The following is a 22495-nucleotide window of genomic DNA, read 5'->3' on the forward strand; positions in this document are numbered from 1 at the left end:
CAGATAGTTTACTAGGTACTTCAAAAACTGCTCTTCCCTAAAGCTATGTTGCATGGATACTCTATCTGAAATGGCCTGCTGCAGGCTGTTATTAAAGGCTCTAGATATAGATTAAGACGAAACATTTAGAATCGAGCTTCCATGCATAGACAAATCCAAGACAACATGGTTCGAGACTCTGAAGCGCAGCACGCGGCCTAATTAGACCATATTCCATAGAGGACGAGGCCTTAGCACTGGAGATGCAGGTTTGCCTCTGGTTTGCTGCGGTGGTATTCCAACATACGCCTCACGCCTCGCCGGATCGCCAACAGTAATGGACCAGGTGCGGAGGCCGTAGTAAGATGCAATGGAATGGACCAGCCAGCGCCTAAACCATGTCAATTCTCCGATTTGTCGATGGCAGAAAATAGCAAGCCACATACCCAAAGCTCGCTCCCTGGTCGTTTGCCAAGCTGTCGAAGACCAGCCGCTGGTCTCTTTCAGCGTCACTTTCATCTAAGCTGGTCTTCGGAGACGAAGGTATATCATTCATTTGCCCGTTTCTGCCGACGAATACAATCTCTTCGTCTTCAGAATCCAGCTCATGCTCGCTAATATCCTTCTTCTGGTCTTCCCAATTCTTTACAAAGAAGCGAATTTGCTCTTCAAGATCCTTCAACAAGCCCTTAGCAGCCTTGGCTCTCTTGAGCTTCTCGCGAAGCTCTCTTGGGATCTTGCCAGCGCTCTCGTCTTCTCCCTGGGCCTGCTTACGGACAGTCTCGCGCTTCTTCTTATTCTCAGCGCCGGCTCGTACGGTCATGTCCAGATCCCAGAGCGGCGCAAGGTAATAAGGAACGGCATGTTTGGGATATGTTGGGTGAACTTCCCAATCGCTCGGGAGTGGGGGTTGCGCCCATGGGTTATTCAACAGACGATCTACGCAAGCCGAAGATCGTCAATATCGAGATTCCGTATCATAGCGACTAAGTATGATACGAACCATTCTCCCAGCGTGTACGGCGACGGCTTCCTTCCTTGCCTTTGAGGAGTGCCTCACGACGTTTTAGGCTGTCGCGCCGAAGAGGCTCACGGCGTGGGCGATAGGCGGACGAAGCGTCGTCTGCACGACGAGCAGTTCCAGCGATTTCGCTTTGCTTGCGATGGGTCGGCTCCTCGAGGTCAATGGCAATAGATACGCTTGCATCAGGGACAAGGCCTGGAGGGACCAGCGAGACTGCACTGAGTGACTGCGTGGCCTCCTCGGTCCATGCTTCAATATTGATGGGATGAGGCGGCGAAGTATTATTGAGACCACCGTTCTGCGCGTAGGCATTGGCTTTGGGATAGATTGCCATTCTGCCGAAGTTCCGTACGTCGAAGGGGCGCTTTCTGGTCAGTGATAGGGAGAGCAGAGATTATATGTCTGTTCCACACGTAGGTAGACAGATAAAAAAGAATTCCCTGGCAAACCAATCTGTCTATATACGGACAGAGTCACAAGTCTTCGAGTCATCAGGTGGAAGAAGGACTAGTGGACGCCAAGAAATAACACGCTATCCGGCGGCGGAGGGCATTCCGCTTAGCTATCAGATGACGACCTTATCAGATGCCTGAATAAGAAGCTGGGAATCAGCCCATATTATCCATCTCTTCCTGTTAACCGACCAGATTCCTTAATCACATCTACAATCGAAATGAGAATTTGTTCACTCGCCGTTGTCGGACTTTCGACAGCAGCCGTCGCTTTATCCATTACTAAACCCGACCAGGCTGTCCTCGGCAATGACAATCAAGATCTGTACCTCGTTGAATTAGGCCCCGGAGAAAGAAGATGGATCGTAGAAGACGAGAAGTGGGCACTAAAACGAGTATGTAGCTGTCATCCGCCATAGGAGAACAGGCCTCTGGCTATGGCATACAGAGGATGCTAACATGTCTTGCATACAGGCTGGTGTTAATTTTATGGATGTAACAGAAACTCGTGACCTCGGATTAAACGTTAGAAGAGATGTCACTGTCCAGTTCCCGAACAAACCAGCATACAACGACAGCTTGGTGCCGTTGTTGAGAGAGCTAAAGCAAAAGAATATGCACAAGAACTTGGAGAAGTTTACATCCTTCCATACCCGATATTATCGGTCTCCCTATGGTGCGGAGTCCTCCGCTTGGCTGTACAGCAAAGTCAACCAGACCATCCAAAACTCTGGAGCTGCAGAATATGGCGCCCGTGTGGAGACTTTCGAACATTCTTGGGGGCAAAACAGCGTCATTGCTACAATACCTGGAAAGAGCGATAAAACCGTGGTGATCGGCGCACATCAAGATAGCATCAACCTCTTCCTGCCCTCAATACTTTCTGCTCCTGGCGCAGACGACGATGGCAGCGGCACTGTCACCATTCTCGAGGCTCTGAGGGTTCTGTTAGAGTCTGAAGCGATCATCAAAGGAAATGCATCCAATACTGTGGAATTCCATTGGTACTCCGCCGAAGAGGGCGGACTACTTGGGAGTCAGGCTATCTTCTCTGCTTACGAAAAGGAAGGTAGAGACGTCAAAGCAATGTTGCAACAGGATATGACCGGCTACACTCACAAGACGATTGAAGCAGGAGAACCCGAAAGTGTTGGTGTGATTACAGACTTTGTTAACCCAGATCTCACCGAATTTATCAAGAAAATCATTACACAGGTATGTCACCGTTGATGTGAGCTAATTGAGCTGCTACCTGCTAATCGCGGGCCAGTATTGCTCGATACCCTATATTCTCACCAAATGTGGCTATGCATGCTCTGATCATGCATCCGCGTCGAAGGCTGGCTATCCCTCCGCTTTCGTTATTGAATCGGATTTCAAGTACAGCGATAACAAGATTCACACATCGCAAGACAAGATAGAGTTCCTCAACTTTGGTACGGAATTTCAGGCACTCCGTATGCCCACTAATACTGACAATTCGTAAACAGATCATATGTTGCAACACGCAAGAATGACGCTGGCGTTGGCCTATGAGTTAGCATTTGCCAAATTTGATTAAAGGCCTTGTACAGATTTGTACAATATTCTAATGAGAGCAATATGCCTATTGACTTCTGTTGCGACTGAGAGGACAATAGCGGGTGCCGTATCCGTGTCCGACAACGCTCTTAGCTGTTCGCTGTCTTTTCTCATTTTCCATCGCGCTTTCCACCAATGGCGACCATGGAAAGCAAGTGCTTCCAGAACATGTGCCGTCAGGCTCACATCTTCTCCTCACTTCCTCTGCCAACCTTGCGGTAGTCTTGATCACTCCTAATTGACCATCCTTAACTCCTCAGAATTTGCCATTCGCTTGTTGCTCTCGGGCAAGTGAACCTCACCCACCGAATTGCCTCTCATCACGGCAACCCGAGGCTGTCGACGTTCACTGGCTCAACCTGTTCGCAACGAACGATGACCTTCGCTACCCCTAAATCCATGGAACGCGTCCAAACGAGTTCGATATCCCACTACACCAATTGCTTATATTCTAGAAGCTGATTGTCGTGCGTGGTCCAAGTGAATCCATTCGCCAAACGCGATAAGCACGACAAGCGAGCGATCATCGTCTTCAGATTTTTGACCTTGTTCACCTGGCTTCTCGTATTCGTCGTTAGCATTCTGTTCAACGTTAAGGCTCCGGCGAATGGTGAGACTATCTGGGACCAGAACAAGGCACATCCTACTCCGTTCTCGCTCAACGCTGAGACTACCTCCATATACTGGTGAACCCCTCTTTGGATACTGCAACTTTCCCAATATAGCGAGCTGATGCAGACCCAGGCTATTACTCCTGTTGCTACAACTCGGCTACCTATACTGCCTTTTCACCTTCGACGCCGAGCTAGTCAAGGTCGCCGCGAATGTCGGCTCTCACTTCATCGTACACAATCTTCTCACGTCCGCATTTATCCTTCTGTGGGTGCACTCCCTCTTCTGGATCGGCGAGCTGATGCTCGTTATAAACTCGTTCAACTTGACGTCGCTCTACTTCCGGCATCTCCGAACCCAACCTTTCATCCACATACCTGTCGTCACCGGTCCACTTGCTTGGAATTTTGTCGCCGTTTTGTCGAATGGAGCTGCAATGGTTGGCGCTCAAAGTCTCGCTGCCAGGATTCTAGCAAACGTGGCTATTTGGTCTATTCTGCTCTATGGCATCTTTTTCATGGGCGCCTTTAAGGATCATACTCTTGGCTTCGAGTTGGCCATCCTCTCGGCATGTGCGTTTGACTGTCAGCCTTCACAGCACGCACGCATTAGGCTAACCGCTCTTCATTAGCCCTCGCAATACATCAACATGGTATCAGGATTCTCGCCCTTCAATGGATCTTTGCTGTTGCGATCGCGATGCTGCTCCTCGCAGCAGCCCTCGCTATCTCACTTCCACCGGTAGGAGTAGTTGGCGCTCCCCTTTGCGGAAATCCTATTGACGCGATACAGATCTTCGGCAAAGAACTCATCTGGCGGAGGCTGGACGATGACTTGGACTACGAAGACCGTGAGAGAGAGCCTTTGTTGGGGAATGAGTAGTGTTGGAGAAAGATGGAGTGCGATCACGGGAAGAGCGTTGCTGGCCTATGCTCATAGTTCGTGTTAGAGCTAATTTTGCTGCGTTGGGCGTCGCTTTGTCTATGGCATTTTTATCGTACGGTCAGGAGCACGGTCTAGCTGGATAGCTTGTGCGGACTAGCATCAGCATCAAGAGCAATCTTAAGGTCACTTCCAATATCGTGCCTTCGATTACGTAACTTGTGGTGTTGAAGCGAATAGATGTTCTTAAACAAGGCAGAAAAAGTCGATCGGGTCCTGTGACACCCCGTCTGGGATTCAAAATATCAACGTTACATCTAGAAGTCGGATCCTAAAGACATCTGCATTCGAATCGATATCCTTATCGCTGCGATTTCAAGCTGCTAGAATATCAACAATCTATAGAAAATGACCACCTTATAAAGCCATGGAATTATACCTAGCTACAAGCTTACAATTTTGAGCGAGGCGGATCTAGATTCTACTCAAATAGTAACTGGAAACTACATCTCTTCTATGCAAAATCAAACCAGATATCCATGCAATCTTAACGCCGATGGAAGTTCTATAATCTAGGGTCAACGAGCAGCCACAGCACAAGTGTATCACTGTCTAGAGTAGTCGTCTTCACTGGTGGTAGATATGAAGTGTATCAATTGCAGTGGGACTAGGACAGAGGTCAGCAGAAGCACATCATCAAACCCTCCAAACGCTCAGGCCTTTTCTCTCTCACAGATAGGCCTGCAACATGGCGCCGCAGCAAAGACTGAGATCGAACGGGGTCTGAGATTCTACCGAGTCTTTTTCCAAAAGACAGCCCAGTTCTCATGGGCCCAAGTGTGTGATACGGCTGCCAAGTTTGAGCCGTTGCTGTCGAGCCATTGGCCAGATTACTGCACGGAGATGAAAGGTATGGCAGACTACCATGAGCTTCTTTGCGTTATTACATGATCTCCCTTTTTTCTTTATGGTTGGCAGTTGCAAAGCTTCTGCAGTACCTGGTGTAAGTGGTGGTGCTTTTTACGACTGCGATTTACACTGTATCATCCCCTGAACATTTTTACGAGTTCATATAGTTGCAAAACCTGCTTTGTATTCATGTACGAGTTGTATCTTCCATGCCTATCAGGAAGCCAAGCTACTGACTGCATCATTGACCGGACCTGGAAGTATTGACATCAATAGGTGTCGCCAAGGGTGCAGATGTGCCCTACCTCTCCATCTTAGCCCTGAATGTGCGCACTGAGATTGCATTTGGATTGGCCAGAGACGGCTGCACAGCTGTCTTCTGGAAGACCGAGACGTCTTGCTTCCTCGCTCAGAATTGGGACTGGCAGGAGGAGCAACAAATGAATCTCATCAACCTCAATATCAGCCAGGAAGGAAAGCCAGCTATCAGCATGATCACGGAAGCTGGCATAATTGGGAAGATTGGCCTGAACTCCAGGGGTGTTGGTGTCTGTCTGAACGCTATCCGGGCTCAGGGTGTTGATTTCCAAAAACTACCTTGCCATCTAGCCCTGAGGACGTGTTTAGAAAGTACTTCCACTGAAGAAGCCGTGGTAGCATTAAAAAAAGCGGGCGTGGCAAGTTCTTCACATCTCTTGGTTCGTACATTTCGGAGTGTTTCCTTCCCTCGTAGTGCCGAGTTTTGAGTAGCAAGAAATGTTTCCGGAGCAGAAGGCTCTTTCTACGCTCGAGGCCTGTCTTGCGAGTCTGAGTTTCGCCTTTGAAAGCAACGCTGACTCCGAAATGTGTGTAGGTGGCAGATTCAGCAGAGGCGGTCGGGCTCGAGTGCAGTCATCTTGCTATAGTGGAATTGGCAATGGAACAAGGAATTATCACGCACACAAACCATTACATCAAGCCGCACCAGGGCGTGGAAGATCTCATGGCGCTGAAGGACTCACCAACAAGATCTGAACGCATCAACCAGCTTGTGTGCGAGCAGAAAGACAGGCTTCAGGAGACTGGAACTCTGAAATTGGAAGACATTCGATCAATGCTCAAAGACGAAGAAAACTTTCCTACAGCAATTTGTCGATCAAAGACCAACGATAGCTCAATCACGACTCTATTTAGCATCGCAATGGACCTGAAAAACCGGAGGGCGGAAGTTGTGACAGGGAAACCCTCTTCAGAGGCAGCAATGTTGTATCTGGTGCCTAGGGAGTAGGTCTTCTGTCCGCTCGAGAACACGGATGAATCGGAAATGATATACTCTCGTAGAACGTTGCTGTCACAGAGCTTCTTGTATCGGTCTCGAGCATCCTCGAGCGCGACGGAAGAACGATGCCATATGATGCAGCACGAATCCTATTTTGCCCTGTGTCTATGCTTGTATTACTGCCATCAAACTGGCATGTTGCCCAAGTCATCCGCACCCATCCTCCGATTGCAATCCCCCTTTATTGCTTCGCCTTCTGCTCCCCCCCATTGTTCTTTAAAAATTCTCTGCGCATGACTTCAGTAACCGCCTATGCCAATTACTATTTTGAAGCAAGGAATTGACGAACTGTATGAATTCTTCCTCGTCCTTCGAGCTAGCATTGATCGGTGGCCCTTGCTCCTTCGCCTTCTCTTTACCTGACATAGCGAAAGTCGTTCCAGCGGCGAACGTGCCCAGAGTGAGCATTGCAAGCTGTGACAGGACGGAGCGTTAGCTGTTTGATGCGTCCATTGAAGGCCAGGGAAAAAGGGAGGCGCGGAAGACGTGGGACAGAGCCGGGAGACTTACGACGTGGGAGCCGACTTGACGACCGAAGATTGTGTATTGGGCGACCATGATGGCGAGTCTCAGAGGTCGATGAAGGAGAATCTTTGCGAAACGTGCCTGGAAGAGCGATTCCAGACATCCAATTTTTAGTCGGACGAAGTCGCAGAGCGCCAAGCGGGCTTGGTTCGTAGCAGCCCTAACACTAAACTACCTTCGGAAGGCGGTTCTGTAGCTGCCGGCTTTGATCTTTGGCTTGGCACCTAGAAGACAACAGAAATGTTCGCGCGGCCGTGGCCGCTTTAGCGGGTGAGGTAGCTGAACAGGGATGCTGCGAAGAAAGCTAAGATAATACAAGCCAGCGGTCGTAGTAAAGGTGGCTCCGGACAACGAGAGTAAGGAGCAAGTACACGGGATGCGAGATGCAGTAAGCTATGGAAGAGTGGGTTGGTATCTTCTACAGGGGCTACGAGAGTAGAACTGGTCCAAATGGCTACTGGTTGCTCCTTTACTTGTAGTCGAGAGTACGAGGCAGAAACGGGAGAGACATGTCAATCTTCCCCACATCAAATGGGGCACGCTTTACCCTTCTAGTCAGCAATCTTTGCATGATCTATTGTATGCTCACTAAACTCTCTAGACATTCCACATCAAACACCCACCGCTCTTGCTCATCCGCCCTTGCACCCCTTTTCGAGTATTCGTCCCAGCTTCAGTAGACCATGGCATATATGAAGTCAGAAACAATCGACGGCCAGAAGGGAAAGCCATACCTGACTTGCCATAACTTCACGTTATGTACAGCATCCTTAGTCGTCCTCGCCCAAGTCTTCCAGGATCGTGAGTAGGTGAAACGGATGCGCCAAGGCAATCCAGAGCCGCTTTCGATATCTTTACCACGTTGCTCCAATCAGTCAAGAATAGCCAACTATTGGCTTTTGGAGGCATAAGATGTTCCAGACCAACGTCCTCGAATGAGTCGAAGAGCTTCCAGTACCCGCCGCGACCTGAGGACCATTCTGCAAGAACAGATTCCGGACCGAAGCCTCCATCAATCAAAGCTTCTGCAATTTGTTCCAGCGTCAATATCTGACCCTATGCCGCCTGTCGTGGGTGATAACTGCCTCTCGGGGACGCGTATTAGAGGCTGATTAGTAGACTCGTGGGAAGCTTCTTTGAGATTCTGTTCATCGCGTTCGACCGACGCCTCAGTCCTATTGCCCGTAGCCTCATCAGGTTATAGCTGCGTTTGCTGCGTTACGTTTTGGTTATGCAAAGGATAATCTAATATCCGACGATACTCTTTCACAATGCTTACGGTACGATAGAAAAGCTGCGGACCAGAGTAGCCGCCTCGCTCTTTCATGTCAGCGGCCTCGATTTTCGACAAGTTTGGCCCGTCGGGTCTTGAAGTAGTTGTGTTCCCGACGACAACTCCATCCACACCGGACCTCCATACTGCAGCGCATATGCTGGCGATCTGCTCTTCCGTATCTTCGTCCGGACTGACCTTTACCATTGTTCTCACCTTCACCTTTCTATCTACTAACGCAGCTACACGGACAACATCAGTAGGTATCTTTGTTAGAACCTCGATTTGCTGTAAGTCCCGATAGCCTGGTACATTGGCATAAGAGACGTTCACTACGATAATGTCTGCATATTTGGTAAGCAAGCTTATTGCGTTGACGTAGTCTCGTCTGATCGCTTGTATGTCTTCTTCTAATATGGAGTCGTTTTCCGCAACCTACACGCTCAAAAGCTTGCCTTTCACTAACGATCCTGGGGGGATATCGGCATCACCATTCAAGATGAATCGCTCGACATTCTCGTTAAGTCCATAACCTTATTTATAAGCAAATTCACGGATCCTCTACCCCAGTCGAGTATAACAACGCGTCGCTCCGTCCGAATTAAGACCGTAACGATTTATCATCCCTTGTTGAGAAACGATTCGAAACACTCGAGGATTGAGATTCCCATTCTGCTTTATTGGGGTTACGCCACCCACCTCAACCATCGCTGGACTATCGGAGTCAGTGTTGCTTCGTTTAGTAGGCACGGTGATCCCGGAAACGATATGTCTCAAGTGAAGAAAGGATAGCAAGCTTCGAGATTCACTCACCCAAGTGCCAGAAGTTGAGTTGGGATCTCTCTATGCTTGTCTAGACCGCTTGAGATACCCAGCGGATTTACCAGCGTGTAGCCAAAGACTTCTGTCTTAAAGTCTTTTTCATCGTCCGACCAGCCTCTTGCTCTAGGATGGAGGTCAAATCGGTGAATTTCTTGAGAATTCTAACGCCGCCTTTGTGAGCATCTTCTACATCAGGTCATATAATTCGAACCAGAGGTGGTACAAGCCATCTATGGACGCTGGCGCGTATGTCAGTGATGTAAAGATAGCCTAGTGCTGCCACGAGACAAGCTGTGGAGGCAATTAAGATCTTTCTGGATTGCGAGGGTCTATATATCGGCGTGACTGTCGTGTAGGCGCGAAATCTTGACGCAGAACTTTTGATGTTGCGTCGACCTAATGCACGAGTGCTTTGTAGCGATTGTCGTCGCAGAAAAGTACGAAACTTCGTTACACGTAGTATTCCTGCGCCGTGCATCATCATAAATATGCTTCTTCAGTCTGCTCTAGGTAGTGATTAACAGGTTTCGCAGTCAGGATTCAGCGGACCCCTCGGACGTTTGTAATTTGGAGTAGTACTCGCGGGAGCGATCCAGCCGAGCATTTAGCGTATACGGAGTTTACCTGGCTCGGTGGCCTGGCGCGCCTGGGGGAGTTCCCGGAGGATTTCTTCCATAAGCAGTATTGAGCACGAGACCCAGTCACATATAGACAGACAGGTCTCTGTGCACCCAAGGAGTACCACATCTCTCTCTACTTGACATTGGGGAAACATGTCGAGCAGCAACGACTCCAATACCAACGTCCAAAGACGAGTCAAGCACGCAGAAGATGATCCACTTCCACGAGAGAAGCTACCTGAGAGTCTTCAAAAGATCGTAGACAATGAAGAGTCGTTGATGGAACAGATCTATGATGGCACGTACGTTAAAGACCCTTCTCTTGCCTATTCAAGAGCCTTTCCTAACTGTCATATAGAGCAAACCAGTCTACAGATTCCAACCTTCGATACGCAGCATATGCCAGTCGATTCCGTACAATACTACTCAGCGCGCAACGTTATGTAGCCTATACCTCAGACATAGGAGAATCCTTCCGTCCAATCGCTCATCCATGGCTCATCAGAGGAGCATATGGTATTTCCTGGGCATATCTGGTAGGAGACGTAGGGCACGAAGGCTATAAGGCCTATTTAAGGAATCAACGCCTGAAGCATCCAGGCGTACCAGGAGTTATGTCTATGAGATCGGCAGATGCGAGAGAGCTGTTGACAACAGAGGATGGGAGCCCAGAGGTCGGACATGTTCCGGCTATCGAGGACTTCAGGAGCGTTATGGTGCAACGAGCCGTTTTCCAGAGCATAGCGTCAATGGGACTGCCAGCTTTCACGATTCACAGTATTGTAAGGTATTCTGGAAAGGCGCTGAAGAATGCAAAGAACGCAAGTATAAGAACCTATGGACCTATTGGAGTATGTCTCTTTCCTTGCTATTGAGACTTGGACGTAGCTGACAGAAACCATAAACAGCTCGGTCTGGCTGCTGTACCTTTCTTGCCATTCATGTTTGATAAGCCAATAGAGGAAGCTATCGAATGGACGTTCCATAAAGCTTTCGAGACCTTTGGTGGACCGGATGCAGTATCCCACAGGCCAGAAACAGGTCGAGTGACTGAAATGCTGGAAGAAAGCAAAAGGGGAGCGAGCAAGGAGAAAGAGCTGTAGCTATCCCCTTTGCATTGAAATCGTTTTTCTGCTTGTACATACTGGCGTTCCTAAGATATGATACCACTCAGTTCTTTCGTTAAACGCCATTCTTCCCAGCCTTATGCCGTCACGAGTTTTGTTGTCGGACATGTGAGTAAGAGATTTCCGGATGGCGCACACACAGGCCTACGAGGTTGTGTGAGCCGCAACAAGTGGAGCACAATGGTCTTTGTGAACGTCTTAGGTATTCGACGCAGACCACATTCTTCATGTTCAGATAGAACTGGGCTTCTGCGTACACTCAATGTACTGTAGTGGTTGGTGTTCACAATAGCGACTGAAGAGGGCCCGAACTCCTCTGTCTTTGGTACTCGTGAGGATCTTGCAAAAACATGTGCGACGGGCCTGGAGTCATGTGTTAAGGACACTCCTGGGACACGACAAATTTGGGGCTGCACGAGGCGCTTGGAACTTGAGCAGTGGTCAGAGCCGGGTGGGGTGGAGCTCAGGGTGGTCATGTATTGGTGAAGGGAAAAACCAAGACGGGATCACCGTCAAAGGATCGAAACTATCTTCCTACAGTCAGAAGCGAGAAAGGGAACCCCGGAACCCCAGGATCGATTGCTATCGGAGGGATCGGAACCGTGTCGATACAACTAGACTGTGGGACATTGCTCCTCCTCAGCTTGACTTTTCACTTGGTCTGTACAGAGAATCCGTACATGAACTCTCGTGAGAGTCAGATGGTCTTGAAGCCATGATTGAAAGTTGCTAGACATGCATTGATGCTAGTGACAAAAGTTTCGACTGTTGCTTGCTCCGTAACTCAGCACCAACAATGCCTCGCTATAGTTTTAGCATGGCTCCGTCAATCTCAATACCTTTGAAGTAAACTCACCATTTATTCTCGTGCCAAGTGGCTCCCCATTCTTCCCAATCAGTGCACATGCGTTGTCATCGAATCTAACCACCATTCCATCCTTTCGCTGTACCTTCTTCGCAGTCCGTACAATAATGGCGTGCCTGATGTCTCCTCTTCTCACTTTGTTTGCCGCAGCAGCAGATGTGTTGCCAGGGCCGCTGTCGCCCATCGAGCGGGACTTCTGTACGACGACTATAATACGATCGCCTTGGGGGCGTCAGTCGCCCGGCGGTAGGGATTTACTGTAGACCTTTCTCACCTATTCTCCCATGCCTCTTCATTCGCAAATTTGCTATACATTCGACAATCGTAGCTCCCGAATTGTCGATGCAATTCAGCATTGTCTAAGTTGGGATTAGCAAACATGAATAGCAGCAAAGGCGATCAGGGTTGACCAAACAACCTTGAGCTGGATCATTCTCGCAGTTGGAACCCTGCAAGCCCGGAATGATTGTGTTGAAACAAGATCAAGACAAGAGAAAGGCAGAAGTCGAAGGCGAAACAATTGGATGCTTCAAGGGTGAGTGAAGCCTTCGAATTGCCTGCAGGGAGGCGGGAGATCGGCGGGTAGCCATCTGGAGGCTGGCTCTATCAAATATTCCCGCCCTGACGCCTGACGAAGAAGTTGTCCCCTTGCCTTGTCAGCTCTGTCACTCCTTCCTGCGGCGCGACACAATTTTGAGAATGAATGCTTTGGTGGCCTTGTTCTTTCCTGCATATATTCCTTTCCATTTCCTCTTCTTATACATATGCTCTCTTTAAGTCATCATCTCTCTAAGAAAGAAGGAAGAAAATGAAAATGGCAATGGCTAAAGTCTAAGCCACCCATAACCTCGTACCCAACCCGAACTTCACTCTTTCCCCATATGCTCTAATTTTCTACTGGAAAGGGAACACCATCCTCAACATTGGGTCTTCTGTCCCCAGAACCCATGATGGGGCGGGCGCGAAAAGATGCGACGCCACCAGATACGCCGCCAAAAAAGGAGCGACTGACCCTCACCCAGCTGGCGGGCTACGATGACATATTAACTGATGCACTCGTTGATCATGTTAGTCCCAAATGCTCTCTCCCATCGGTATACATGCTCACGCTTACAAATGGCTCAGGTGTACTTCTGGACCACAATACGAAAGAATCGGGCAAAATATAATTTGACCCGGGGAATTAGTGAATACGACGTCTGCTCTATCCTGCTCCACGATGTGATCGTGGGCAAAGATTCACACAAGGCTGAAGCTTCTTTGCTGCAGCTTGCCGGATTCAAGAAGTACTTCGGCCTCCTAAAGACGGAGCGGGAGAAGGAGGATTTCAGACGGCACATGCGAAAATACATAAACATATGGCTCCCGGATTGTCCCTTTGAAGTTTCGACTACGAATCGGTATACGATCGTCACACAGGAAGCTTCAACCACAGCGAGACGTTCCATCAAGCAAGGCGATTCTATCAAGTACCTTTGCGGAAACCTGGTGGCGATGACCCCTGAAGAGGAGAAGGATCTGGACTTGACGAGGCGAGACTTTAGCATCGTCATGTCAAGTAGGAAGAAGACACCATCGCTTTTTCTTGGCCCAGCTCGATTCTCTAACCACGACTGCAACGCTAATGCTCGACTGGTGACCCGTGGATCCGACGGTATGCAAGTATATGCCGTGCGGAACATCCGAGTTGGTGAGGAAATTACTGTCAATTACGGAGAAAACTACTTTGGCGAGGGTAACTGCGAGTGTCTCTGTGGAACGTGTGAGGCCGAGGGGCGGAATGGCTGGCCTGGATCAAACTCGAGTGCCATTTCGAGTGGATTATCTACTCCCATGACAATGTCCGAGCCAGAGCTTGAGATGGCAGAGACATCTTATCGCTCATCACGAAAGAGGATGTCTGAATCCGATTCTGATCTAACTGCGGGATCCATGAGCTCTGGTGACGACGAAGGGACGCCAATAAAGAAACGGAAATCTGGGACTGGCAGAGCCATAACTTCTTTTGGGATCGAGGCGACAGGTGATTTGGTACCTTCTCACGCCGTTAAAGAGGCGAAGCCTGGATCACCCTTGCGCCAGGTACTGAACGTCACCGATATCGTAATCCCTGCCGAAGATGGAAACCAAGGCACTAGACAGGGATTGTCACTCAAGAAGGCAGGACAGCATGGCAAGACCACTCAATCTCAAGATGATATACTGGCTGCTGTCAGAGCAGCTTTCGCCGGCTTCAGCGCCACCACAAAGCCACAGTCACATCCCTCGAAAGGCAAGCGCGCAGCTCAGAAAACTTACCCTAGTCCACGATCATATAGCGACTCTAAAATCCCGTACAAGTTTAAGAGCCCGTTTTCATTCCTCACTGGAATAACATCGGCCAATTCTTCAGGGCGCAAGCAGAATTTTCTACGTGCTAGGACGATACGCTCTCCTTTAAATTCAAGGAAGCAAAGCGTGCAAAGTTCCAGTTTGTCTAGCTTACAGGACTCAAGTTCGATCAGCGAGAAGGACTCTACTTTCGATGATCGCTTTCGACCAGATTCAAGTTCAGCTACTACGCCGAGTGCAGGCCTCGAAGGTGGCATCGATTGGAACCTGCCTCCACAATTAGCGTTTTCGCCTTCTAGCAGCGGTCTCACGTCTCTCTCATCTCCCCTCTCCTCTCTTCCTTCAATTGCGGAAAATGATGATGACGAACCGAGTCCGCACAACCTCGATTCTACCCCGCGCAAAAGGGGCCGCCCGCGGAAAATTGGTCGCATGGTCCCGCTGGCATCCAAGCCGAAGCCGATACCTCGCACGCCTAAGAAAGTTCGAGGCTTGCAGCCCACGATCGAGCTCGATATTCCCAGTACTCGCACCCCAGGCGACTACATTCGTACGCACCTTCTACTCGGCGAATCTTTCTCCCGTTGGGTCGACTGCCGTACCTGCTCTGCTTGCTGGGTGCAAGCCAATGGCTATCAAACCCGCAAAGAGTGTCCACGATGTGAACGCCATAGCAAGCTTTATGGGTATCAGTGGCCGAAGACTGACAAGCTTGGGAAAGGCGATGATGAAGAAAGAGTGATGGACCACAGGACTGTCCATCGCTTTATACCGCCAGACGAGGAAAAAGAGGAGAGGAGGAAGGGGAGGGGCGTGTTGAGGGCCGGAAATATGGGAAGTGAGAGGGACGACAGCACAGGCGATGATTACGAGTCTGAGAGAACGGATTCGAGAGTCAGAAGTGGTGGCGGTTGTGGGAGGACGAGGGGGGTTGGTCCGGCGGTCTACACTCGATGAAATCTTTTGGTTATGGAGGCCTGTTGGTGCGATATTGGCATCTGAGTTGAGGGCATTGCAAGCGGAAGGAAACCTAATGGATTCTCATTTTCGCATATGTGATAATATTCAGCTGCCATGGCTGGAACTGGTATCTGTATCTCTTGTACCATACTGAACATAATCTATTAATTTACTCAAGCCGACATCCGTTGCGCATTCAATCTATGGAGACACATTGGCTATTCCAAGCTGCCTTCACTCTCATACTTCTAGGCCTTTACTTCTTCACATAATCCCACAACTTTCATATAAAGACGTGCACAAACCACCAAGGCTGTCATTTCACCAGGTCCCACGCCTTCCCACGATTTCGAATTGTCTTTCGTCAATCTTCCTACTTTTACCCTTCTGACAGCCAAGGACCCCCAGACCGTACTACTTGAGTACTGAACTCTCCTTTGAGTAAATCACCTCCAAGTCCTCTACATCACTGTCTCACTACCTACTGACCAGAGGGGGGAGGTTTCGCAGCCTTGAGCGACGACGTCACATCATATCTCGCACCCCGTTATCTCCCCAATCCTCAGAACTACCGACAAAGTCCCGGGACAAGACTACTGCCAGATGCCTTGTAGACCATTTGGCTGCATTGGACAAGGATGGGTCCGAAGCAATTTGGTCGAGATACCGAGATACGAACAGCATCTTGATCATACTATCATCTATCGAAGTCACTAAAGACACATAGTCCTGGGACTTCCTTACTACCTGTGGGGCCGCAGAAGATTCGTGAGGCTGTGGCGGACGGAGGTTTGTCAATGATGACGGAAGACTGGGCGGACAAGGGCGGAGCCGTCCTGGCTACTCGTCCTGACGGAGCGATCGTGATGCAGAGGGCTGAGATGGAGATCATCGTTCACTCGTATGCATCTTTCAATGAGGGGGCCAGGTTTGCGTTTCTGGGGCGTTGGATCTGGAGAGGGAGGAGGAGGGCGATGGAGAGGGAGAGGAGGAGGAGAGGATGAAGATGAGGAGGAAGAGGAAGAGAACGGCGAAGGCAAGGAAGTCGGTGCTTCTGGAAACGAGGCATGGGACTCCTGAACAGGAAGTGGAAGAGGCAGGCAGCAAGGAAACGTCGGCTTGAGGTTGGAATTTCCTGGCGGTGGAAGGATCCTTTCGAGAGCTAGAAGATCAACCTTCCACTGCAGGCGGTGATGACAGCTTCAGGCACAGAGACAGGAAGCGAAATTCGCCAAGGCATGTGAGCAAGCTGTAATGAACAGGGCATCCCTTCAGTCACTTCCAATTGCTATGACTCTCTTTCGACGCTTCCGTGTCCTGTCCTTGGCTCGGAGAGATCTCTTGCTCCTTCGCACCTTCCAGCCATCCAAAGTTATGATTTCACCATCTTGCAATTTCAGTATTCACATTTGGACCTTTCGACACTCACTCGTCTGAGAGTGAATAACCTTTCAATCCACATCATTTCAGATACACCATTTCGGCCGCATGTGAGTCTTCATCGACACTCGTACCTCACGGATGATGCAGTTGTTGACGCCATTCACGCAGCATCGGTCAAAAGTTTCGCACTGGTCAAATCAGTCAGACTATCTATCATTTTCCTGCCGCTTCAACACAATGGCATTGAGCCCGAGCGATCGAGAAACCGAGGCCTATTTCGTCAGTTTCATGGCGGGTGAACTTCATGTAGAAGAGACGGTCGGAGTTATGATGAACCCAAAGGTGATGAACAACCGATGTGACCCGCTCTGATGGTCGCGACTGGCTAAGGACAACTGAATCAGTTCTGGGACTTCCTCGCATCAACCCTATCGAAGCACGTCCGCGAATGGCTCGCGGACGAAATTGTGAGACGTACCCTAGACAAGGAGGCTAGGGGTGCAGAGCACACAGGCATCGGTCCGAAGGTCCTTGAGGTGGCGAAAGCGTTCCCGGGTGGAGAGCGGGGACTGCAAGAGCGTGACGAGATGTTTCAGGCTTTGTATGCTAGCGCTCCGGAGGGGGGAAAGTTTGAGTTTTTGAGGGATTGGTTTTGCGGTGTTGTGGATAGAGAAGAGCAAGGAGAGGCAGGGAGTGGTGGGGAGGAGGAGGCAGAAAAAGAGAATGGGAATTCTGAGGCTCAATGGCCGAAGGTTTGGGAGTGGAATAAATCAGACTCAGAAGCAGAACACTGGCTTTTCGAACGGGAAGCGGCGAGGGCTAGGGGTGTGCCTTGGGAGGGGAACGAAAGGTCTTTGGCTGAGGCTGGAAGGGTTTGGGAATGGACTAAGTATGATTCGGAAGCAGAACGAGAACAAGCCGAACGAAAACGCTTTCGACGGGATGTGTGAACAGACTGATTTGGCAATGATGAATGATGGCGAAGGCCATTGGCTGTGGAGTAAGAAGCAAAGCCTCAATCAATCCCTGTCACTATGGTCATCGTCTCACGCTCCATTGTCCGGTCTTCTCGTACTTCGTCGACTTCGCTGTAGCCTCTCGGATACCTCCCAAGACATTCCTGACCTGACTGTCTGATCGTCGTGGCACTGCTCTCCGCTCGGCGGCATGGGCCCGCGGTGCATGCTTCAGGAGTTTCGCGAAGATCCTCTCGTCTATCTGTCGTAGGGGCGAGAACCGTGATGAGGCGGAACGTACTCTTCACTCGGCCAGGTTGATCCGCGCTGCCTGCTTCCGGAAGCTCGTAAAGATCCTCTCCTTGGTTCAAAGCAGGGGCTGAAACCATGATGTCACGGCCGGTATTGACCAATAGTGGTGCATCCAGCGGTATTCGTTGCTCGTAACCATGGGTTCTATTTCCGTCGCCAGTGAGGCCGGAGCTAGAGTAGCTATGTGAGGGTGGGCAGCTTGGCGGAGATCCTGATCTCTCCCCACAAGATTGAGGCGCGCTACTGAACGAATGTCTTGATGTATAACGATCATGAGCATCGCTGGTTGTAATTTTGGAAGCTTTGGTGAGTGTCTGTGTTCCTATCTCGTCAGTGCACTAGACCGGATGATTGGACTAAGGACAGGACCATTATGATAACCATTCCTTTCTCGTTGTCCACGGCGTCTTGGTTCTCTGCCACCTTCGTAATGACCACTGTCGTTGTAGCGCCGATGTCGTTGCGACTCTCGACGTCGTTGGTCCTTGCAGTGCTGTCGAAGTTCGCGCCCGTCCGGCTCCTTGCCTCTCGCTAGTTTTCTAAGGAGTTCGCTGATGGCTGTGATCAAATCTTGAATTGTATGGCTCTCGAATATCTACATAACGAGGTCGTTTCCTCCATTGCGGTCTTAATGATCATACCTGCGATTGGCATATCTCTCATGCGGATGCAGTTGGAACGATGATCTGATGCCCGGTGATGATTTTGGATTGAGATCCCTTAGGCGCCAATGTCCTGGTTGCATGGCGGTAATTGCAATAATCCCTCCCATGACCAAGGGTTTAGCAGTGGTCATGTGCAACCCGTTTGTGCACTGGGATGGTCAGAAGACCTCAAGACATGTTTAAAATCCTAATATGAAAGCTCTCAGATTGAGTTCGGATTGGAATGACATTCATTGGTCAGACATCATCTCAACCTCAAAGACAAGCCCAGCATTCTTCATCCGATTAATGAACGGCTGGCCTAGGGTTGCTGGGGTTAGAAGACCACCATCCAGGCGCTGTACCAGCTTCTCGTCATTGAGGAGCACCATCGCTGCTTCTGCGAGAAATACTCCTGTGAACTGATATAGGCTGCCATCCCATCTCAGCTTCGCGAAAGCACGCCTTGGGTTGAGCCCATCTTCGTCGGCAGTAGCGACGGCATGACACTCGAGATATTCGTGTCTTGTTACTTCCTTATCGGCACCTTCACCAGGCGCGTAGAGAAATCTCTTCGCCAACCATCGAACAGGGGAGAAGATCAACGCCAACCCGGCGAAAGCAAGAGCAAAGTGCAAAGCTATGCCAACGACAGAGTTGCGGACCCTCATATACTCGTTATACTGAAACCTGCTACCGTAGAGCTTGCCAGCATCAAACAAGCCCCAGCTTCTTTGTACAACAGCGATATTTGGTGCAGCTGATATAGATGTTGCCAGTGTTCCCAAACCTGGCACACTTCGAATGCCTAGGAGTTTGCTGACCCAAGACGGTGAGCTTTGAGGACTTGGTCCGGGGACAGGAGAGGTAGCCCAGGAGCCGCTGGACTTTCCGATTTGTTTGAGACTATAGTGGTCCATCATAGAAAGAATTGTGGCCAGCGTACCACCGGAAGGAGTACCCTTCATGTCGTGTACGCTTGCAATGACTTCTTTTGTACCTAACGACAACTCTGTTCTGATCAAAGAAACCAATGCGAAGGCCAGAAGATCTGATGGCGCAGACTCAATCCCGATCTCTGGAATTATGATTGCGTGGTTGGCTTTTGCTATCTCGTGATACTTCACGATCATCTCTAGAACCCAAGGTGACTCTCCAGTAACATCGAGATAGTGTGTGCCATTCTTAGCACAAGCTTCGACAACAGGTGAGCTATAGAGATGGTATGGTCCAACGGTGTTTATCAACAGCCGAGTCTTCCTCGCGAGAGCGTTCAGATCCCCGGGGTCAAGAGAAGCAATCTCAATGCCTTCTCCGATGTCAACGAAAACCAGAAAAATCAGATGACTAGGAACTAACCCGGCTGAAGGCGATCAGTGTTTATTGCCCCCAAGTCGTCCATCATAGCCACCATTTTCTTTTCAGATCGACCAGCAACGGCCCATTTCAAATTCGTTGGTAGGCTTGTAGAGATGTACTCCGCGCAAAGCCTTCCAGTGTACCCGGTAGCACCAAAAACAATAAGATCATACACTTTTGGCTCGAGATCAGACATTGTTGAATCCAAGAAGTATGATAAGTTATTTGACGAAGGGATACAGCTGCGGTAGTCATGGGTTGGCAGCAACTTCAAAGGCGGGAGAAACAGTATTCAAGCAGCAGGAGGACCGAGGCTCTATGTTCAGAAGGAAGCGCGGTGCCTATCCTACCAAGCCGAGGCATCGGCGAAGTTGCAGGCATAGAGTCAGGAGAAGTGGCAGTTTGGAAAGGTACAATGCTCAAAATCTTGACCTGAACAGCATCAACAACGAAGAGTCTACGCTGTTTGACACTCTTTCTACGGCAGTATCTAATATGTGCTGGGGCGCGGGGCTACCCAGTAGTGGAAAGCTTGCCGAGTTACGTGATATGGGTGTAGGCTCAAATGTGGCCTATTTCGATTTTTTGGTATTTATAATTGGTAATTGTAATTGAGATTATATCCAGGGCCTATAGTGTAGTGGAAAACCACTTCAGAAATTACACTTTTCGTGATTAGTAACTAGCTATGTGACTAGTCTAATTTTAAGTAAGTAAATTTAAGTTTATCAAAAATCCATATGCACTGAAATTTTATGATGATTCGAGTTATTGAGTCTATGATATACGTGATTATATACTTACTATATCTGAAAAAAATTCTCTTATATTATTCGTATTTATTTAATATTTACTAGATCTTACTTACTAATATACTTTTAAATAGATCTATAGATATTATCTTAGTCTCTTAGAATATATTAAGATCGCTAAGCTTCTTTCAGTTAGCTTATCTCGCTAAGCCTCTTCGAGTTAGTATTTTCTTTTTATTACGAAATTTAAAGAAAGTATATCTAAGAGTAAATTCGAAATTTATATTTATATTTATTTTATTTTTATTAATAATTATTAAAATATATACGCTTTATTACTTTAAGATTAAATATATTCTCTTAATAACGTAATATAATTATACTAGTCGAAAAGATATAAAATTTTTTAGACTTAGAATTTTTTAACTTTTACTTCTTTTCTTTAAAAATTTATATCTTTATAATCTATTTTTAGAATCTTATAATTCTTAAAGCTCTATAACGAGGCTAGTCTATTTTATACGAGACGATTTTAAAATACGATAATTTATATATAAAATATCGAGTGAAATTAGAAATATTCTATATCTTTTAATATAATATCTCGAAAATTACTTAAATCTCATATTAAATACTATATCTTTTCAGTTACTAAATATAGAATAAAAATTATTTTTTATAGTTTTATATAATATTTATATACTATAAATATTATTTATAAATAAGAATAATTTTATTATAGATAAATTTTAATATAATATTCTATATAGTATTAAATATATTTATATATTATATAATCTTTTAATAATTTATATATTAATTTAATTAAATATATATTTAATAGAATTTATTATTTTTAAAGATCTTATATAAAATTTATATAAATTTATTTATTAACTATTTAATAGAATCTATCTAGCTATTATATAAGTAAATTATAAAAAATTATTTTAATTATAATTAATTTCTTATTTAACTTCTTTATTATATATTATATTATTTAAAATCTTTATTTTATGAATTTTTAGCGAGATTAGATAAGACTTTATTTTTCTTTAATTTTTTAAATATCTTTCTTTTTTTATTTAAGATAGCTTTCGTAAATATAATTTCGCTATTCTTCTTTTTTAAAATTAATTATATAAAATCTAATATAAGAAAAAATATATTATTATTAGAATAGCTAGATATAGATTAAATAATTATAAAATAACTCTTTTTAAAAATAATTCTAATATAGAAATCTTTTTTAAAACTTAGTTACTTTAGATAAAGATTTTTATTTAGACTTTTTTAATTATCTAGTATATAAAGTTCTCGATATTAAAGATAATATTAACTCTTATTCTCTTCTATAAGAATCTTACTTTTAATATCGATATTACTTATCTTTTTATAAACTTTTATAATATAATTTAGAGAGTTATAAAAATCTCGAGTTATATTATTTAAATTAAATTTAGCTTTTTAGAATATATTTAACTATTTCTTATTAAATTATTTAGATTTAATAATAATAGTAATATATAGATTATTAAGATAAACGTCGCTTTAAGAGATAAGTTTAAATTTTTTAATATTCGCGGATATAAAGAGAGTATATAAGAAATAGTTATTAAATTTAATATATAAATATTCGACTAAGTTATTTATATTCTTCTTTTTTAAATTATATAGAATATAGTAATATATAAAAAATTTAACTATTACTATTTTAACTAACTTCGCTATATTTAATACTCTATATTTTTTTTATAAAAATTAATTTAGAAGTTATTATATTATTAGATTTATTAATAATATATTCGT

The 22495-nt window shown here is 46.7% G+C and overlaps 12 protein-coding genes across 12 annotated transcripts; 6 read left to right on the top strand and 6 right to left on the bottom strand.

Moving 5' to 3' along the window:
- Window positions 1-201: 201 nt before the first annotated feature.
- HO133_010149 (uncharacterized protein) lies at window positions 202-1337 on the bottom strand (the record flags this gene model as incomplete). The annotated part of the gene is made up of 3 exons (XM_037301004.1): window positions 202-370; window positions 426-918; window positions 983-1337. 3 exons carry the CDS (start codon window positions 1335-1337, stop codon window positions 202-204), a joined length of 1017 nt encoding a protein of 338 aa, XP_037153821.1.
- Window positions 1338-1676: 339 nt separating this feature from the next.
- Window positions 1677-3016, top strand: HO133_010150 (uncharacterized protein; the record flags this gene model as incomplete). Its single annotated transcript, XM_037301005.1, has 4 exons — window positions 1677-1850; window positions 1930-2670; window positions 2726-2891; window positions 2946-3016. 4 exons carry the CDS (start codon window positions 1677-1679, stop codon window positions 3014-3016), a joined length of 1152 nt encoding a protein of 383 aa, XP_037153822.1.
- Window positions 3017-3841: 825 nt separating this feature from the next.
- HO133_010151 (uncharacterized protein) lies at window positions 3842-4209 on the bottom strand (the record flags this gene model as incomplete). Its single annotated transcript, XM_037301006.1, has 2 exons — window positions 3842-4117; window positions 4189-4209. The coding sequence occupies 2 exons, from the start codon at window positions 4207-4209 to the stop codon at window positions 3842-3844; spliced, it is 297 nt and encodes a 98-aa protein (XP_037153823.1).
- A 963-nt stretch (window positions 4210-5172) lies between these two features.
- HO133_010152 (uncharacterized protein) lies at window positions 5173-6706 on the top strand (the record flags this gene model as incomplete). The annotated part of the gene is made up of 3 exons (XM_037301007.1): window positions 5173-5440; window positions 5716-6137; window positions 6293-6706. 3 exons carry the CDS (start codon window positions 5173-5175, stop codon window positions 6704-6706), a joined length of 1104 nt encoding a protein of 367 aa, XP_037153824.1.
- Window positions 6707-6938: 232 nt separating this feature from the next.
- Window positions 6939-7315, bottom strand: HO133_010153 (uncharacterized protein; the record flags this gene model as incomplete). The annotated part of the gene is made up of 3 exons (XM_037301008.1): window positions 6939-6984; window positions 7047-7171; window positions 7268-7315. The coding sequence occupies 3 exons, from the start codon at window positions 7313-7315 to the stop codon at window positions 6939-6941; spliced, it is 219 nt and encodes a 72-aa protein (XP_037153825.1).
- Window positions 7316-8032: 717 nt separating this feature from the next.
- HO133_010154 (uncharacterized protein) lies at window positions 8033-9263 on the bottom strand (the record flags this gene model as incomplete). The annotated part of the gene is made up of 3 exons (XM_037301009.1): window positions 8033-8338; window positions 8562-8990; window positions 9207-9263. The coding sequence occupies 3 exons, from the start codon at window positions 9261-9263 to the stop codon at window positions 8033-8035; spliced, it is 792 nt and encodes a 263-aa protein (XP_037153826.1).
- An 887-nt stretch (window positions 9264-10150) lies between these two features.
- Window positions 10151-11100, top strand: HO133_010155 (uncharacterized protein; the record flags this gene model as incomplete). Its single annotated transcript, XM_037301010.1, has 3 exons — window positions 10151-10299; window positions 10356-10848; window positions 10906-11100. 3 exons carry the CDS (start codon window positions 10151-10153, stop codon window positions 11098-11100), a joined length of 837 nt encoding a protein of 278 aa, XP_037153827.1.
- Window positions 11101-11853: 753 nt separating this feature from the next.
- Window positions 11854-12422, bottom strand: HO133_010156 (uncharacterized protein; the record flags this gene model as incomplete). Its single annotated transcript, XM_037301011.1, has 4 exons — window positions 11854-11924; window positions 11981-12211; window positions 12264-12348; window positions 12408-12422. 4 exons carry the CDS (start codon window positions 12420-12422, stop codon window positions 11854-11856), a joined length of 402 nt encoding a protein of 133 aa, XP_037153828.1.
- Window positions 12423-12939: 517 nt separating this feature from the next.
- On the top strand, window positions 12940-15277 carry HO133_010157 (uncharacterized protein; the record flags this gene model as incomplete). The annotated part of the gene is made up of 2 exons (XM_037301012.1): window positions 12940-13056; window positions 13115-15277. 2 exons carry the CDS (start codon window positions 12940-12942, stop codon window positions 15275-15277), a joined length of 2280 nt encoding a protein of 759 aa, XP_037153829.1.
- Window positions 15278-16080: 803 nt separating this feature from the next.
- Window positions 16081-16360, top strand: HO133_010158 (uncharacterized protein; the record flags this gene model as incomplete). The annotated part of the gene is given in 2 exon segments (XM_037301013.1): window positions 16081-16181; window positions 16201-16360. The coding sequence occupies 2 exon segments, from the start codon at window positions 16081-16083 to the stop codon at window positions 16358-16360; spliced, it is 261 nt and encodes an 86-aa protein (XP_037153830.1).
- Window positions 16361-16900: 540 nt separating this feature from the next.
- Window positions 16901-17613, top strand: HO133_010159 (uncharacterized protein; the record flags this gene model as incomplete). The annotated part of the gene is made up of 2 exons (XM_037301014.1): window positions 16901-17005; window positions 17068-17613. The coding sequence occupies 2 exons, from the start codon at window positions 16901-16903 to the stop codon at window positions 17611-17613; spliced, it is 651 nt and encodes a 216-aa protein (XP_037153831.1).
- Window positions 17614-17678: 65 nt separating this feature from the next.
- On the bottom strand, window positions 17679-20130 carry HO133_010160 (uncharacterized protein; the record flags this gene model as incomplete). The annotated part of the gene is made up of 5 exons (XM_037301015.1): window positions 17679-18245; window positions 18301-18424; window positions 18573-18745; window positions 18851-19884; window positions 19935-20130. 5 exons carry the CDS (start codon window positions 20128-20130, stop codon window positions 17679-17681), a joined length of 2094 nt encoding a protein of 697 aa, XP_037153832.1.
- Between the last annotated feature and the right edge of the window lie 2365 nt (window positions 20131-22495).

Source organism: Letharia lupina (genome assembly GCF_014066315.1).
Source record: "Letharia lupina isolate WasteWater1 chromosome Unknown contig_8, whole genome shotgun sequence".
In the NCBI taxonomy this organism is placed as follows: Eukaryota; Fungi; Ascomycota; class Lecanoromycetes; order Lecanorales; family Parmeliaceae; genus Letharia; species Letharia lupina.